Source organism: Triturus cristatus, chromosome 7, assembly GCF_964204655.1.
Source record: "Triturus cristatus chromosome 7, aTriCri1.1, whole genome shotgun sequence".
In the NCBI taxonomy this organism is placed as follows: domain Eukaryota; kingdom Metazoa; phylum Chordata; class Amphibia; order Caudata; family Salamandridae; genus Triturus; species Triturus cristatus.
This window is the reverse complement of record NC_140590.1, coordinates 1,680,677,925-1,680,694,037: the sequence shown is the minus strand read 5'-3', so window position 1 is coordinate 1,680,694,037 and position 16,113 is coordinate 1,680,677,925. Positions and strand designations below refer to the sequence as shown.

General features: G+C 46.8%; 1 protein-coding gene across 1 annotated transcript; it reads right to left on the bottom strand.

Moving 5' to 3' along the window:
- Positions 1-4,495: 4,495 nt before the first annotated feature.
- Positions 4,496-15,322, bottom strand: LOC146812700 (uncharacterized). Its single transcript, XM_085615190.1, has 2 exons — positions 15,262-15,322; positions 4,496-5,494 (listed from the first exon to the last, which is right to left on the bottom strand). Exon 2 carries the CDS (start codon positions 5,450-5,452, stop codon positions 4,496-4,498), a length of 957 nt encoding a protein of 318 aa, XP_085471316.1. The 5' UTR covers positions 5,453-5,494; positions 15,262-15,322.
- Positions 15,323-16,113: the final 791 nt, after the last annotated feature.

Below are 16,113 nucleotides of genomic sequence, written 5' to 3'. Positions count from 1 at the left end.
CTGTCAGACCTAACATGGTTTAAGTGGAGGACAGCAAATCATAAATGACCTACCAAGGGCATCACAGAGACAACTCAAGATATGGTCGACACTCATGTGCCGGGTTGGAATGTAATAATATCTGCCTGTCTTGACTGGACCTGACCATGAGCAAAACCCTCAGGGTGGTGAATGTGTATTACAGCATCCCAGCAGGGAAGGCCAAAAAGACTGATTCAGTAAAAAAATAATTGTACAAAGAAACCTGGGAATTGTAGTACTGAAAAAGCAAGAGTAACGTTTGCAGCCATGTAAGACGTGCACCATGAAAAGGCAGCAGATTACACTAGAAACATTTTAAGCAAATTATTTCAGAAAGTACCTGAATAGAAAAACACACAAGCAAATGAACAATGCACATCAGTGAAAGTGTCATCAAGAACCCTAAAGACAGACACATATTTACTAGGTGCCAAGGGCAAAGCTAATGGCAATTCACATGTCTCTCGTCTTTGCTTTGTTGATGGTAAGCTACTTTGTTGGTGGTAAGTTGCATGACCATCTAACTCATGGAGGTGCAAGAAAAACACCCGAGACCAAAAAAGACCTACACTTTCAGAACGACACAGCACTTAATTAAGAGTAAACATAGAAACACAGGTTAAAGCTGAGCGCTTCATGACTGTGCCTCCCTCGGGAACAGCCCCCCTTCTGTACCAACTCCTTCATGAGTCTACTTTCGTCCTAACAGAACCAAATGACCATTGGAAATGGTGGACAATGCACTCTGCTATAACTCGATCACAACATGAAATCCATTCTGTGTTCCAGCTGCTTTTTGAGTAATCCAAACATGCATGCTGGTAGTGGCAGCAGCTGAAGACAGCAGAGGGGTCCCATCTAGCAGCAGCAGGAGTCCACAGAGGCGGGATTCATGCCCCATGTTTCAGATATCCGCTTGGGATAAATGTACATGCAGTGACTCTAGATAGTCGCTGGTCGTTATGAAAATATGGCATGGATCCAGCCCTCTTACACCGAACCTGGAAGATGAGGAACAATGAACTCTTTTTGTTGGTAAGCTCTCTCGTCAGTGAGGGAATTTAACTGGGCTTGCACACACCGTCAGTGCAGAAGGGGCACCCACTCCACAGCTGTGCAGGGAGGAAACTCATTCCCCATTGGACCTTGGTAAACTATGTGCTTTTCAGATACCAGAGGGCTCTGCAGATGCACTGGTGTTCAGAGTGAAAAATATGTGTTTCCAATTTAGAGGGCATTTCTGGTGGCACGCAAGCTGCAACAGATTGAGTTATCCGGTAACAGTCAAAGACGAATATGACACTTTGTTATTCATTTGATTAGGTGGTGAGTTTTCGTTTCTGAATTTGAATAAGGCTCGCTTATATCTGGGGTTCTTAAAAAATTATATATTTCGTTATTAAATGCAGTGAGATTTATTTTCGATTTAGCACACATAACTGGTGCTGAGCAGGAGGCTCTCTGCAGACTCCAGTGCTTAAGACCTGGTGCAATGCGCCAGTGGGAGTTGTAGTTCAGTCTGGCTTTGCCCACCAGACAGACAAGTGTACAGCTTTCACTGCTGATCTGATGCTAATACTCCTGGAGGGCCAGTGGAGCTGTAGATACTGACAGGAGAGCCTTGCAAAAAGCCCTGTGCAAGATAGCAGTTGAGTTGGTCTATGACCTGGGCCTCATACTGGCACAAGAAGGACTGACCAACAGGATAGTAAAGAACCAGATGGCACTAACACTCTTCCCTCAGGCCACCCTGATCCTCATACAAACCAATCATAAATTGGGACAAACTGAAGCCCTAGTCTCGCTGTGACTGGATAACTGAATTACAACTTGTAAAGGACCCTATGAGAAAAGTATTGTTTCCAAATTATACATTGTACTAAACGAGACAGACATCATTTTTCTCATCTCGAAGACTATAAAACACAGAATGTCCCCTAAAATCACCCTCTGGGTCCACTTTCCCAGAATAAAATTCAAAATAATCTGCCCCGTGCATGAAGCTTTCTGGAGCAAAGGCTCTCGTCACCTGTAGACACCTATTCTTTTGCATTAAACCCCGGAGCATCATCCCCAGCCAGATGTTGATACTCTGCCGTACACTTGTGGATCAAACAGGGAGGTAGGCTACTGGTGGGCGTGGGTCACTGCATGAATGTGCAACCCATCGACCTGCCCTTTGGTTAATGACTTAGTCAAGCTTATACTAGATAGCCTGGCATACCTGTACACGCCCCACTGGAGACCTCAGACTCTGGGACAAGTAGTCATAACCCTCTTGACTCAATGTTGTTTGAACCTGCCTGTGAAACCTGTAACCCACTGACACATCTTTGCTAGCTCACAAGCATCATATCGTTTTTGACATGAAGCTGAAGGAGTCTGTCAGGGGAACATGCTTGGCGCCAAACAAAACAAAGTAAACAAGAAATAACTTTATGCTACTGTTGGAAATGGCCCTTTCTGCAGGGTCACCCCAAACTGTTTGCCTTCCTCCTCCCTTTTCTTTTTCTGACCTCGTTTTTATTGGTTTTAGGACTCTAGGCACTGCAAACTTTCAGATTTGACGCGGCCAGCACAACCAGATAGCCCCGGTTGGCGCTTTATGTTTCTAAGCAATATATTTCTGGATATTCTTTAAAAATTCATAACTCCGGTTCTACTTATTGGATTTTGGTTGTTTACGTTCAATAAATTAAGCTCTATGTTTCCAACAAGGAGTGGGTTATTTTTGTGTGGTGTTTCTACTGTTTTACCCCTTTAAATGTTACCAAGCTACCACAGGGTGAGCAAAGGGTAATTTAGGGTGTGTATCTGACTTATCCTGACTAGGTTTGTGGTTCCTGCTTGGACAGGTTGCATACCTCTGCCAACCAGAAACCCAATTCCTCACAGCTATCCTAGGAGGGACTGCATCCAAATATATTGAGACCATGTTTCTACATCTGGAGGGACCTTGTACCTAAAACAAACTGTTTAGGGCAGAAGGTACAAAACAGAAAGACTTTTTATTTTCCCCAAAAAATAGATACCTATCTCCTGACCCCACACCTTAGATCGATACACTACATTCGCACACGCATGCGTGAAAGGGCTTTCATCAGTCTTATGGATAATTTTTGCAGGTCTGCTCCGTTGACATGTGCAGTGCCTGTTTTGGCACCCTGGGCAATCAGTTTCTCCTCCAACTCCTGAGATAGCCTCTGCACTCTGGGATCCTGCAATCGCTGATACAGGTCCACTATGTCCCCCTGCCATATCTCTCCTCCTGAGCGGGATCTGGCCACAGTGATTCTGAGTGGGTGTGCAACAGACGGAAGTGGCCAGTTGTCAATGTAATGGTGTCCCTTCAAACTTGGCTCCCTATGTTGCACTGCCCTTATATCCAAATTGTCGTTATTTGAGGCAGATCTGAGACTAGAAATGCTATCAGTTAGAGCCACGTCTGGGGTTCGATAGGTAGAAAATGTTATTCTGTTAGATGGCAACAAACGCATTAGTTCATCCGAGTCAATGGTTCTTCTACCCGGAGTGGTCAAAGTGACTTTGTAAAGGTCATTGTAGTTGGACCTTGTTATTTTACTCAAAACCTTCAACAAGTTCCTGTCTGTCCCCGTCTTCTGATTGTGGTCAATAGATGGGAATTTAACATCGATTACTTCAATGGAATACGTGGGTGAAGGACTATTGATGTCCGACCTGGCAGAGTTGCTGTTAAGTCGAAGATGCCGCAATTTTTGGCTAGGGAAGCCAGGTGCAAGATTGTTGTAGGGGTATGATGCGTCCTTGCTAATGGGAGCGCAATGAAACCCACCCTGGGAACCGGGGCAGGATATCTTCTTGCTGGTCACCAACCTTATGTAGGCAGTAATCGCCTTCTTATTCCCCAGAGATCCCACTGTCCTGCTCTTGGCATTTCCACCTGGGTGGAGGGTGTTGCTGGGGATCACTTCATAGTCATGGCTTGTCTCTGCTGTTAATATGTGAGTGGGCATCTTTCCTGCAATACTTCGGGAATTCCACTGACGAAGACCTTGTTTTGGGAGAGTTGCGTCTACAAGCCTCTCAATGGGGTTCATCTCTAAAACCTCATCTTTTGGCATCAACTGGACAGGTCTTTGTTTAATCATTGGGTGGATGTTCTTCGTCAAGGTCATTTTTACCTTGAATGTTGTCTCCAACATCTTTGTGGGCATTAACCGGTAAATACCTTGGCTAAAGATGGCCTCTTCTTTTGGGATAGTCACATCAACGTTCACGTTGCTGGGGCTTTTGAAAGTCTTTGTCACCATAGCTGCATGTTTGGGCATTACCTGTAAACCTCTCTGTATTGGAGTAATCTCTGAGACCCATTTATTTGGTGTTGAAATCGCAATCTGTTGTCTTATGCCAGGGATAGTGATTATCTGTTGGTTTAAGGCCGTCACACTAACTTTCCCCTCTGAAGGTTCCTCTGGGAGTCTTTCATCCATGGTCAGGTCTCTGAGTTTCTCTTCATCAGTCGCCCTAAGGATAAATGGGGTCCTGCTATTTTATAGATCATTCCAGTTGCAATCTTGGTAGTAAGGGTGGGTCCAAAAATACTTCTGGCATTGGGTTGGTTCACACTACCACGGAACACCGGTTCCTCAGAAGGAGCCGTTGTCCTCACATGAAACTCTAGAGTTGGCAAATAACTGCTACCTCTGCTCTCCACAATCCTTGCTTTTGGCATCTCCTGATATGGAGGCGGAGCTTCCATAATCTTCAAGGTTGTACGCTTCAAGAACATTTTAGGGTCCCACCAGCTTCTGCTGTTAAACCTCTTTTTCTCAACCATCTTCTTGCTTGGCATTGCTCTCAGCATCTCCTCGGGGGTCGACTCATGTTGGACGGCAATAAAGATTTTTTTTCTCTTCTTTTTACTTGGAGTCTGCTGCACGTCACTCATTCTGTCCTGCCAAGTGACATCATCACTTAAGTGGGCCTCTCGATCTGAGGCCATGAAGCCTTCATTGAGTCTGGAGGAAATGACAAAGTCCTCCTCAGGCTCCGGACTTGGTCTCACTTGGTCTCTCCACTTGTGGAACGATGTTGGGTGGTCTGAGATTTTCTCCTCCGCACTGGATCTTGGGAACCAATTAATGTTGAAAGTTGTCTTCTCGGTCTTGTCCTCGCTTGGTCTTACCAGTAAAGTTCTGATGCTAAATGGCCCACTATTGTCATTGGTGAACATTGGACTAGTGACCTTGGTAAACTCCTTATTGTGCACCATAGGAATCTTGTTGCCGTTCTTGCCAGGTCGCCTGCTGGAGGTGAATTGTAGGTCATTCCTGATAGTCCCCATCACTGGGCTACGGTCTGATGTCAGGCTCATTTCATAGAAGTCCTGGTCTGCTGGGTTCTCCAACGTATCACTATCTTCATCCACAAGCCTGTATTTCTGAGCCATGCTGTTCCCTTTGCTCTGAACATCATTAGGACAGTTGACTCTCTAAATAAACAAAGAGACAATGATTATGCGCTGAATGAAGCTCAACTATATGCAACTTGCTTCCTGATTTGACTCAGATTGGCTTTCACCTCTCTCCATACAATTCTTTCCCTCTATCTAAACATTTCTCTACTTCCCACACATGTTCTCCCCACACTGATTCCATATTTCTCTTGATCGTTCCCCACAACCACATTATATCTCATTCTCCTTAGGTATTCTTCTGTCATACACTCTCCATACGTCCTGTTCCTTCAATCACTCTTCACATCTCTTGCTGGTCTGCACTCTTTCCACTGTTGCCTGCACTCTCATCACATTTCCAAAATACAGACTTTTTGCCATAGTAAACTCACTGAACCCATTAGGCAGTCCGGGATTTAGGTCTTGTGGTTATTTCACTTTTCAGCTTGGTTTGTGACCTATGCTGCCTTTAGGAGTCATATCTTGCCTAGGGGTTGGTATAATTTGCTGTAGCATAAATACGTGAAATTACCAGCAAAATTATGCAAGGCTGCGTAGCATTACAAGAGGTGCTTAACCCAGCATTTAGCATTATTTTCTTAGAGCAAAATGCACCTCGTGCCCAGCGTGCATTTTGCACAGCAAAAATATCGCTAAATTCAAGATAACATGAACAACAGCAGCTGCTTGCACTCGCTAAGTTTGTTGCTTCTGTGTTCCTGCAGTGGGATTTTCATGGCAAATTACTCAGAATTATGCAAACGGGCATAATCGAGGAACTTTTTTGTAATTTTGCGTGAAAAGAGTAACGCAAAATTACTCTGCTTACTAAGGCACAAATAAAATTTCTCCCAGACCTAATCTTACCTAATGAGCAACGGCGGTTCCTTCACTAAGGCGGAGAAGCGTCAGCCCACTGCTTTAAGAGCTGTGCTGAGGAAAATTACAATTACAATAGCGGAACGTTCTAATTGTATTTTTCCGTTCCTAGGTGCAGGCACGGCTGGCCAGAGCATGAGTCCGGGGGTTGGGGCAGGGGTGAGCACACTCAAAGTGTACATGAAACCGTCAGGCACAGTTTTTGCATGTCCCCCACCACGCTGCATTACACAGCCTGGTGGGGAACATGCACAGGCTCCCTGTCCCCATCTCAGGGCCACGGCACTCAGACCAATCACAACGCTGCCTTGCAGCATTACCATTGGCTTACTGGAACCAATCACAACGCTGCATTGCAGTGTTGTCATTGGCTTACGGAGCCCGGGTGCTTTCTGCGACGGCAGCTGGCAACGCGACCAGCAGGTACGTTTTCTTTCCTTTTCCTTTATTTTCTAACCCTCTCACCACTGTTCCCTACCAGCCGCCACTGCTAGTGAGTCTGCTGTTTCTACTGATTTCCCGGTGGAAGAGGCAAAGTTTTGCCCTGATACCGTATTTCCATGGAGAAGGGGGACAGTTAGGAAAACTTTTTTTCTAAGCTGTCAACCTGGTCTATTCCCACATCAGATATTGGCTGATTCTGGAATCTCCCAAATTTAGTTAGCTATGTGCCATCCAGTCTCTGTTTCTAGCCAGTGGTCACCCAGTCTGCATTTGGTATTTGTCTGTGATTTGCATTTCTGACAGTTTTGAAGTATCTGAGATGCTGTGCGAGTGGTCCATTCCAGCCTATTGTATTGTGGTCAGTGCAGGCTGTATTGCCCCAAGGGTGTCCCCAGTTAGTCTCTATATTGCCCTGGTGTCTTTCAGTGGAGGGTGCATTGCCCCAGAGCTCTCCCCAAGTTGTCGGCATATTACGCCTGTGTGTAGTCTCTGTATAGGCATGATCAGTGTGACCGACCCATCACGGTGAGGGTTGCTGGATGAGTAGACTCCGCTCTATTCATACTCCTTGAAACAAAACATACTTTTCACATGCTGGAGGAGTGGCGCTAGAAGTTGGGCAATGGCACTCCTCTTCTGGTTAGAAAGTCTAGATGAAAAGCACAAATCCACAACTCACTGACCTTTCCCAAATAAGGCAGCAACATAGCCTGTGTTTTGTTCCTGCTAGAGCAAGAGAAAGAACTGAAGTGTGCAACACCTTTTTATGCGGTGTAACTTGAGCATCACAAGAGCTGCAGTCATCTTGTCGCGTCTTCTTCAATGGTCAGGTTACACAAACTAACCCCCTTTTGCTATAAAAAAAAGTCACATCGGGTAATATCCCTGGATTTCAACCCCATCGATTTAGAACAAACACTAAACTTCTGGACTTGTCTCTAAATAGTATGACCAAATTTAAGAGAGTTTGATTTTGACTTTTTTTTTATTTGAAAAGGGATAGCCTGGCGGGTTCCCTTGTCATCGAACTTTAAGCCGACATTAAAATTTGGGCCATGTGTGGACAAGAATTCATAGCAAATGTATTCCATAAAAACCAGATACATGCACATTTTTTGTTGCAAAAATCATCCGAAAACAAATGGACCTGAAATGTTTACAGGGAAGGATTGTTTATTTGTTGTTTTCTTACAAAGTCAGTGCAGTCTATGGCACATAAAACATAACACGCGATATGAGCAGGATTGGAATATTGTTTAAAAAAAAAAAAACCAGGAGAACGTATGGACTAAACTAAGAAAAGCAACACTCAGATGTGTGTGAGACTGAGTATAAAGCGATGGGAGTGGTTTAAAACGCCTCTCCTCTGGTCATTGGGAAGAGTATTTCAAGAGTAAGAACTGCGTTGGAGAATGTTTAGCTGTCCACAATGGAACGATTTGTTTTAAAACATGGATGGAACAGGGCTTTACAGAGAGGGTTCGTGAGCTAAGTAAAAATAAATTACTTACAAAGACTTTTTACTCACCTTAAAGGACATAACAATGGCTCCATTAGTTACAATAAAGTCAATGTACTTTGACTCCAAATTTTTAAGTGAAGAATTTTAAAATGTGTAAAAAGGGGCATTTAGCTCTTGAGATGGTGGCATGTTCTAAAAGCGGATGGGGACGTTCACTGCAACATTGACAAGCAGGAAATCTACACAATAATATAAAAATTAATTATGCAATAAAATCACTTAGAAAAGTACAAATGTGTATAGCTAGGCTCCCCAATCCTCTCCAAGCAGTCAACAGGACGCTTGTGCATTGTAAGACCAGCAGGAGTTTCTTTGTGCAATGATAGCTGGTGGGCTGCTACAGCCTCTATGCAGAATTAGATTCTGGACCATTAACACCAACGGGTTTTTGGAACCAATTACTCAGCATATTCCAGATTCCTCATTCCAGCATTTTAGGGAGAGTTGACAGCTTATCAACGACGCTGGTACGGGGGCAGTGTATTGGGGAGATTGTGGTATCAGACTGGACTCGTTTGATCAGGGAGTTTAATTCCCACAGTTTGTCATCAGTCCCGGCCACAAAGAAGGCCAGGGTTTTGAGAAGAGAAAGCTGGATGTCCATCTTGTTTATTGGTACTGCAGCCCTCCACAGATAAATGTGCCATGTTCTGGTGGGAAACCCATTCATTGCTTGGAGGTAGTTGCTCCCCATCTGCCTAAGATTTACTGCCTTCAGGGCTGTGTTGAGAGCTGCGTTGTCGGGGAGTGTGGAATGGCTGCTCGGAGTCCTGTGAGTAAGTTGCCAGGGTTTCCTCCCATCCTGGTGTTTTTAAATACGAGAGTGCCCCGCAGTCCTTTTCTTCCGCATCTTCTTTGGCTTTGAGGAGTCCTAAGGGTGACGCCCCTGGGCCATGAGGTAAGGTATGGGAGTTTGGGGTGCTGTTTGAATTACCCGCACTGGTGGAAGCAGCTGGGCCTTCCTCGGTGGTCGCATGTAACCAGAGGAGACCTTGTGCTCCACTGCTTGCTTGCGTGCTAGGGTACTCCCATTGCCTTCTCCGTTGGGGTTGTCTAGGCTGCAGGATCTAGGCTCTTCCATCCTTGGAGAGGTCGGCAGTCCTGTCAATCTTCAGCTTTCCTCATTGCTGTTTTGTAAGGGCATGGAGGAGGCACTTGACTGTTGGTCGGGAGTCTCAGGCAAGGGGAGATAGCCCAGAGCTACTTCAGTAATGTTAAAAGTGACCATCGGAGGTGGGGTAGTAGGAGTGTTTGCAGCCCTGTGAGCCACTTGTTGTTCGATAAGAGCACCGAGCCGGTGTCCTTTAGGAAGTTGAATTTTGTGTAAATGTTCGGCTGTTTCATGCAGGCAGCAAGCTTTCATGTGGGTGGCGAGAAACTTCCTAGAGCCCCCATATTTTCCGGTACCTTGTCTTTTTGGCTGAAAAGATTTATTAGAGGGCCTTCTGATGGTGGTTTGGGCTTTGTTTTGGATCTCACCCGCTTTGTTGCCTGTGCGGGAGAGTTGTCGTCTCTGCCACGCTTCCTTCTTGTGGCAGCTGGGAGGGCCTCCTCCCTGGTCTTCCCGGACCTCATGAATACGCCTGATGTCTGGCCCCTGGATGATGTTTCATCAATGGCCCTGGTGCCGTCTCTCTCCTGACTGTCGACACTTCCTACAAAATTGGAGAGGGAGGCAGTAAGGTCACCTCCGCAAACCAGGCCAGGCCTGCCCTACCCCTTGCTGCCCCCTCTCACCTGGGGAACAGTGGACACCAGCAAGGAGGCAGCGAGAGGGGAAGTGAGACCCGTGATATGGAAAGAGAGGTTGCAACTGAGGTTACAGCTTTGTGCGCGGGGCGGGCAGGTCACGTCGGCACAGCCGCCTGCCGCTCGCCAGTTCGGCCAGAGACCAGCGCACCCCCGATGCAGGGGCCTGCCAGAAACCTCTGCGGGCTGCCCCGGGTCCATGAAGGGGACCCTGCTAAGAAGGTGCCCCCCCTAGTGCCACATGATGGCACACGAGGCAGCTGCCCAGTGTTTGCGACCCCCTAAGTGTCCGCATGCCCGCGTCACTTCCGGGCAGGAGTGGGCGGGGGGGCCCACTGGGCGCCCTCTTTCCCCGCTGCCCTAACGCCGTTTGGACTGGGCTGACAGTGATGGTCGCGGGCAGCGGCGTCAACGGCAACAGCGGCTTCACGGCCCTGCCACAGCCTCGCAGATCCATGCAGCATGGCTCTGCCCTGAAGTCACGTCTTGTGTGACTACTGGTGCTCTGAACAATGTTACAATTGATCTCAAACCCCCACATCAAACAAAGCAACATTGTAGAATGCCTGTTGTTGGTGATTGTTACTGATGCAGAACTGGGGAAAGAGAACTCCCTTTTTAGGTCTTGGCTCGAAGGCTGCGCTTGCGCAGTCTCGCTCCGAGATTTAATGTTTTGGAGAAGAGGGGCTTGAACCCGCCCCTCTTCTCTCCTCTTCTCCTTTGGCTGGCCTCTTAAATGCTGGCCAGCCATTGGAGAAGAGGTTTGTCTCTCTGAACAGGCCCCGTCCTTTTCGGATTCGGGGGCGTGTTTTTTGCTACTTTTCTCATTATCGCCTCCAGCCAATGGCAGGAGGAGAGAACAGAAAAACACGCCCCCGAATCCGGAAACGCGGCTGCCTTTCTCCGAGGCATTTCTGCTTCGCCTCGGAGAAAGGCAGTGGTGTGCTTGTTCAGTTCGTGGGCATGTTATGAATAAAGGCCTTGAATGCTAGTCAGAATTACTCTCGCGTTCTCTATGTTGATGAGACCTCTAATTCTGTACCCCTTGATTGATCTAAAATTGGAGTCCTTCTTCTATTTTTGCCAAAAGTCTTGTTTTTTAAGTTTCCAAAATCTGGTCACCGTATGCCGTGCTCCAAAGGAAGGAACGGAGATGCGCACCGTTCACCACGGGGCGGGGGGCAATGCGTAAAGTGCACCCTGGGAGGAGGAAGCAGGTATTGTGCAGTATAGAAACGAAAAGGCGGTACACACTGAGTTCCACGAATGACACCGTGAAACGCATACAGGGCTCACTGGCAAGAAATGAGGCAAACAGAAATATGTAGTTGAAAGGAGACGCTGCTGCGCTATGAATCTGCGGGTGAACATGTGGCGCTTTATTAGAGTGAAATGAGGTACAGAGCTGTGTTCTGAAACAAGATGTGTTGAGAGGGCTAAGCCAGTGGGGCTGTGGGAACGGAGAAAGGAAGGCATCCAATGAGTACACAGCACTCTTTAATAAAGCTGAAACGAGCTGGCTTAGGAAGCAATTGCAACATTTGTAAATTACAGGTGAGAATTTGGCCTCAGGTACCTGGTGTGTGACACGTTTCTCCCATACAAGTGGTCGGGGCCCCAGGGCTGTGGTAACTTCTCACGCTCTCATGAGCAGCCTCTGATCTCTAACGCGGGTCGCTGCCGAGGGTCAGCGGAGTGTCTGCCGGCCCTGGCCTGAGGAAGCCTGACTTCGCTCAGGCCTGGCAGGGCGCTGCTCCCATCTGCCCTTCGGATGTGGATGCCAGTCCTGCCGCAACATGCCCTTTCGGTCCCTTCCCGGCGCAGACAGATGAATGGAGAATGCCAGCCCCGTGCCCGGCAGGAGGGAGGGCGCACGCTATGCTGCGGCAGAGGAATGAGGTGTAGCAACAACACCAGGACGCGTACTGTGTACCCATCCCCTCCCCCACCTGCCGTTCTCCCCCATGGCACGCTCCTCCGCGCTGTGTGGTTACACTGTGCGGCACACGGCGTCCGTGCCAGCTGACTGTAGGGCGAAACAGAAGTCGAGCGCCCCGCTGCCTTGTCCTCACAAACCATACAGAACCACATAAAAGACACGAAGGGCCCACTCCTTCAGGAAGGTGTGCCAAGCAGGGGACATAGCTGATCAAAAGAAGCACAAAGCCCACGCGTCTGCAGGGAAACAGAGTGTCATGGGACAGGGTTGACACTGCTCGAGTATCACACACACACACACACACCCTGAGTCTCTGCAAGAAACTCAGAGTGCTGTGTTACTGAGGCGGAGAACGACTCCTACACGCCAGCTCTGCAGGGACTGCCAGGGCGCAGGATTACAGCAGGGCTCAATGGCTCCTGCACTTTCAGGTCTTGTAGCAAGGTTCTATGGCTGGCATACTCACAGTAGGGCCCGGGCCCCCTCCACCTGTACATGTGGCCCCTGGTCAACATCCGCATTAGGCTGCTGCTCACTCCACTCAGTGAGGGGGGGGCATCGAGGGCGTTGGGCGGGGAGTTGGTGGTTATCACCACTGGGAGCTCTTAAGACATTTCCACGGCATGTCTGTGTGACGAGTTTCACACAATGATTGAAAATCCGCCGAGGAGCACACATAGCGAACTTTGCACTAAATTCTAAATTCTTCCCAACTTGTAAATTGTAGAAATTAGCATAATTTACGTGAAATGTGAAAATACATATAAAAATTCCCTTCAACCTAGGACGCCAGGTCAAAAAAAAAGTTGAATCAAAGCGTGGAACAGTCACGGGGGGCTTCTGAGCGCTGTACATAGCAGATACATACATTTATTTTAGACAAAGACGGTATGCACACGTCCCACTGCACACGATCCTTGCTTTCAAACACTTTCATGCGCCCACCTGCTATTTTCCAGCGCTTAGAAACGGCAAAATAAGAAAGCAAGATATCCTGCCCATATGATCCGTCACCTCCGTACTTATTCTGTGCAGAAAATAACGACAAGGAAAGGGTCAGGGAGCAGAGCTCAGTCATGGCAGCTAGTTCAGCTGTGAAAGTGCCTCGAGCCTGCAGCCCAATGTGCTGTAACTAATAAGCTAAGATGTGCTCAAGTCCCAAAAGCACTTTAAGCGATCCCTAGATTGTCAACACATATTGAATACCTGGTAATTCATACTGGATGTATACAAATCTTAATTGCGAAAGAACTTTGCATCTGTCATCATTTTTCGAGGCCTTGGAAGAGAAAGTTACTCTCATGGCTGGCTTTAGACCGTGTGACTGGTGCCACCGCACAGGGCGCCGAACTCCGAGGGTGCTGCATTTAGAAATACCTTAAGGGATTAAAAGCACCAGCTGCAGAGTTCCCTGTGTGACCAGCAACATTTTGGTGGTTATAAAATGCAAAGATAACCCTGGTGATTAATGTACCTTCTGGAGAGATCAGAGGTTTGTTTAGTGTGGTTTTGAATTATCATAAAGCAGAGCAGAGGGTTAATGTCCCTGCTGTAAAGCACCTGCACGTCACAGGACTGTAATTTTTGCAGCTTAGTGGGTTAATGGGTTTTGTCACAGAGAGCCTTTTGTTACTACAGTTCATAAGTTACAATCCTAATACAGCATCCTGCACTATGAGCTGCACGTAAACAGCAAGGCATAGGTTTAGAAACTTCTGTTTTTTTCTCAGTCTTTCATTGCTAAAAGGCATTAGTCTGGGAAGAAATAAATTGGGTTAACCTTCAAGGTTTGTCCACCACAATCCATACTGAAGTTCACCTCCACTCTTGCTAGCAGGTCTATTAAGCAGCACAGCCAAGAACAACAGTGACTCTATCACTCAGGTCACAGGACCCTTGAGAAGGGCCAGCTCTAGGGCAGTGCAACCAGTGTGACCGGGCGCTGACTTTGGGTGGAGACATTATGTTTACAAGTAAATTAAGGTTTTAAAATCGCTTGCTACCTCCTTCCTGGCCTCCAGCAATTTTCGGCAACAATAAAAATGTCATGATGACTGGGGTTTAATGTTCTTCCTACAGAGAGATCGGAGTTTTGTCTAGTGGAAGTTTTGACTCCAGCAAAGGTAGCACATAGGGTTAATGTGCCTGCAGCAAAAAACATGTACCATGCAGATCACAAACTGCACATAATGTAAATAGGTTAGTGGGCTTCTGCGTGTGTGTGTGTGTGTGTAGGTGGCTCTGTGGGTGGCTCTATTTCTGTGTGGGTTGCTCTATTTGAGTGGCTCTGTGGGTGGCTCTGTGTGTGTGGGTGGCTTTGTGTGTGTGGCTCTGTGTGTGCCTGCAAATGCAATAATTCTCGCATTTGAGAGTGATTAAGCTATTCACATTATAAATAACAATGCCGTTTCTTTAAATGTTTTAAAAACAAAAACATAAACAAAAATAATGTCATGAGCAATGCCAATAGCTCTCACTTTAACAATGCTGAGACCGTTGCATTGTAGATGCTTGTTTTCTCTACTGGACGGCTCTTTTAAGTTCTCTGCTCCACACACTTCTTCACCAACCAATGTGTCTGCACATGGGCATGAAAAGGGGATGGGGTAGTCCAGTCTTATATAGGGTGACATTCTTGTTAAACAGACTAGGTGGAGGGTTCTTCATTTGGTCAAAGGTCCCCCTGCTCCTATTTCTCACAGGCCTCCTTTAGTGTAAATACGTATTTTAGGACACATGTTTTGTTACTATCTTTATATTGTGCTTCCATCACACTCTTTGTACCAAATTCACACATTTTCTCTTTTTAATGTTTGTCACTATATCCAGTGATATTGTCGCTATTGTACAACATATCTTGTTGGAATTGTTACTGTGGCTTAAAAAACCCCGAAATAAATTAAATTAAGGGCTTTATGCTGTCAAGCTTAACAGCCACTGGCCTGGAATGCTTCCTGCCAACAAAGGAAATGTTCACATTACCTTTTTTCATGGCGTTCGTTAGAACTCTGTCTCTCCGACCACCCATGCCTCTCCATCCCTACATGGCATGTAGAATACCTAATGGCAGTCTTTTTTCCTACTATTTAATGCGCCATTCAAGGCAAAAACGTATTTGAACCATTCTAGACTAGAACCAACATTTCCGCTCTTCTTCATACAATTTTTCTTGCAGATACACTCTCCTGCATGCACTCTCAGATCTATTCCTCTCTATTGTTTCTCGCTTTGATCTTCCCAGATACTATTTTTTTTTATTTCAGGACTTACCCTTAAATAATATTTCTTCTTTGCGCATCGATAGTGTGCAAACGTGCAAAAGTCTGAAAAGTAGGGGCAGCTGGCGATTCTGAACAAATGACTCCTGCAGAATGGGGAACAAAAACATCCGTGAGAAATGCAAAGTCTAGGACTAGTGAATACGCCTGAGCTTTGAGCAGTAACTACCATAGGCATTCACACACACCCCACTATTTTCACCCCTTGGCCCCCACGCACACTCAACCACAACCTGACCTGCTCTCTACTCCAGCCCACTCTGGCAGGTAACCTCACAATTTCAGCAGTGGCGTAACACACGCTTAGCGGGCCACCCTGCAAGGAGTGGTGAGGGGGTCCCCCCCAATGTCCATTCCAACACAGTCACCAGCTATCCTGTAGAGAAGTACTCCACTTTTGTCTCCTGCCTCCACATGACATCAGCAGTTGTTTTCCATGATACGTTTAGCGTCAAAGAGAAAACAAGTTATCCTTGTAGGATGAGCATGCTCTCAGTGGGTTAACAGCAGCCCCTGCAGCTTTCGCAGTGTGGGAGGCACTAGAGCTCCAGGGGCCCCCCTCTGGCACTGTGCACGAGCAGAGGGCCCCTGGCCTGGGACCTCCTGACTGGGCCTCCCTCCATGTTCTTTGCAGAGGTCCCCCTCAAGTTTCGTTATGCCACTGCATGCTCTAGATACATGCACACTAAAAATCGAGTCATATTCATATTATTTTACTATAATATTATTTTTTATTAACAAAAGTTTACTTTGAGGGGTGAGTGAACGCTCCCCTCACTGATGCTCAAATAGAGGAGTAAGTTTGTAGGGGATGTACAGTTGTAAAATAAATCAAGCCTCAAAA

Coding starts and splice junctions, on each gene's coding strand:
- LOC146812700 (XM_085615190.1), bottom strand. CDS start 5,452: ATGGCTCAGAAATACAGGCTTGTGGATGAAGATAGTGATACGTTGGAG.